This window comes from Opisthorchis viverrini, assembly GCF_000715545.1.
Source record: "Opisthorchis viverrini unplaced genomic scaffold scaffold1619, whole genome shotgun sequence".
Lineage (NCBI taxonomy): Eukaryota > Metazoa > Platyhelminthes > Trematoda > Opisthorchiida > Opisthorchiidae > Opisthorchis > Opisthorchis viverrini.
The window spans coordinates 1-1,456 of record NW_008752183.1 but is presented as its reverse complement, the minus strand read 5'-3'; the positions used below and the strand labels follow the sequence as shown (position 1 = coordinate 1,456).

Here is a 1,456-nt window from a genome sequence, read left to right as displayed (position 1 = left end):
CATCATTCTGAAGCACTCTTTCAAACTCAAGTATAGGAAAAACGGTCAGAACCAAGATAAGGACAGTGAAGCACCGGTATTTGCCATTACGTTTTGATGTTCATGATTGTGGTTGTGACTTAGATGATGATGATCACGATGATGACGATGAGAAGGCGAATGAGGGGGATGAAGATCGGTAAATTATGGGAGCTGTCAGTATGACGACAAACAGTTCAATGACGGCTATGGTGAAAGGAGGAAATCAAGTGATGTGACCCGGAATAAGAAATGAATGGGAGAGCGAAAACTTTAGAATCATAGATATTGGCATGCAGTGTTAAAATGTAAATGGGTGGAGCTTTGTCTGCTTCGTACTTTGGTTTTTTCACCGTCATCAATGGTTTGGCTGAGAAGGTGAATACGTTCGTTAGGTTCATCGAAGATCATAGATGACGGTCCGATATCGAATCGACGGTCCTGTTCCACTATGTACTATACAACACATACATCAGAGATGATTGAGGAATTCTCAAACGATCTGATGTGGTTAAATCATCGTTCGTAATGGTTGGTATTGCAGTAATACCTTACATGTACTTCCTTGGATTGAGGATCGCATACAGAGCAGCGGATAACTGTGACCACATTGAATTACCACTGCGTTCATTTCTGGGATGTTGTGCAGATGGCCAATTTTGTTTGTTTTCAAAAGGCACGCCGCAAAACAGTACAAGTTCGTTCGGCGTCAGAATGGACTGCCCGAATAGTGTTTGTCTCTGAGACATCCGCATGCTGGCCAGGAGTCTGGACGTGAGTCGGGCCGTGAGGAGAAGAATGATATCCGAGTACACCATGTAGAAGCGTGCTGTGGGGCAAATTTGAATAATCCCCCCTCTACAGTAGTCAAAATACTTGCTAATGTCCCCCCAACTTGACAACCTAAACTAAACGACCGGAAACCCTGAGGCAATTTCTCGTTGTGGTCTTAATGGGAGAAACTGGGAGCTAAAATAAGGGCGTTCCAATCACAGATGAAATGAACCATTAGATCGCCGTATCACAATTTGCATTATTCAGTCCCAAGTAAGGAGGGTTTCCCTGAAGCTTGACAACCACACAACTCAGTAGTAAAAAGCTTGTTTTGCTTTCACATGTTGATGATGGTGATTGGAAACTGCCATGCCATACTATGCAGTATTATACAAATATTGCTCTCACTCAGTCGGTAGTGGGAGATGAGCAGAATATTGGTGGAAACAAATTTGCCAGCTTTTCTGTCGAAGAAACTCTACTTTGAATCATTCTTTGAGACCGCTGATAGAAACAAAGCTGACAGCAAGTCGTTAACATGCACGGCAAAATCTAGACAACTGTGATGGTGACACAAAATAGGGTAGTGCTTTGATTGGCATGACGCGAATAAGAACAACGATAAGCTGGAGGTAAACTCGAGGCTGGCATTCGACTGGATCCG

General features: G+C 43.3%; 1 protein-coding gene across 1 annotated transcript in view; it reads right to left on the bottom strand.

The window, feature by feature from the left end:
- The window catches only part of T265_11564 (hypothetical protein), a gene marked incomplete at both ends in the record, with an annotated part of 40,347 nt that extends 39,511 nt beyond the window's left edge, over positions 1 to 836 (bottom strand). The window contains one exon of the mRNA XM_009178247.1: positions 574 to 836. Within this exon, the coding sequence (XP_009176511.1) occupies positions 574 to 836 (263 nt within the window). The remainder of the gene's footprint in view (positions 1 to 573) is intronic.
- Positions 837 to 1,456: the final 620 nt, after the last annotated feature.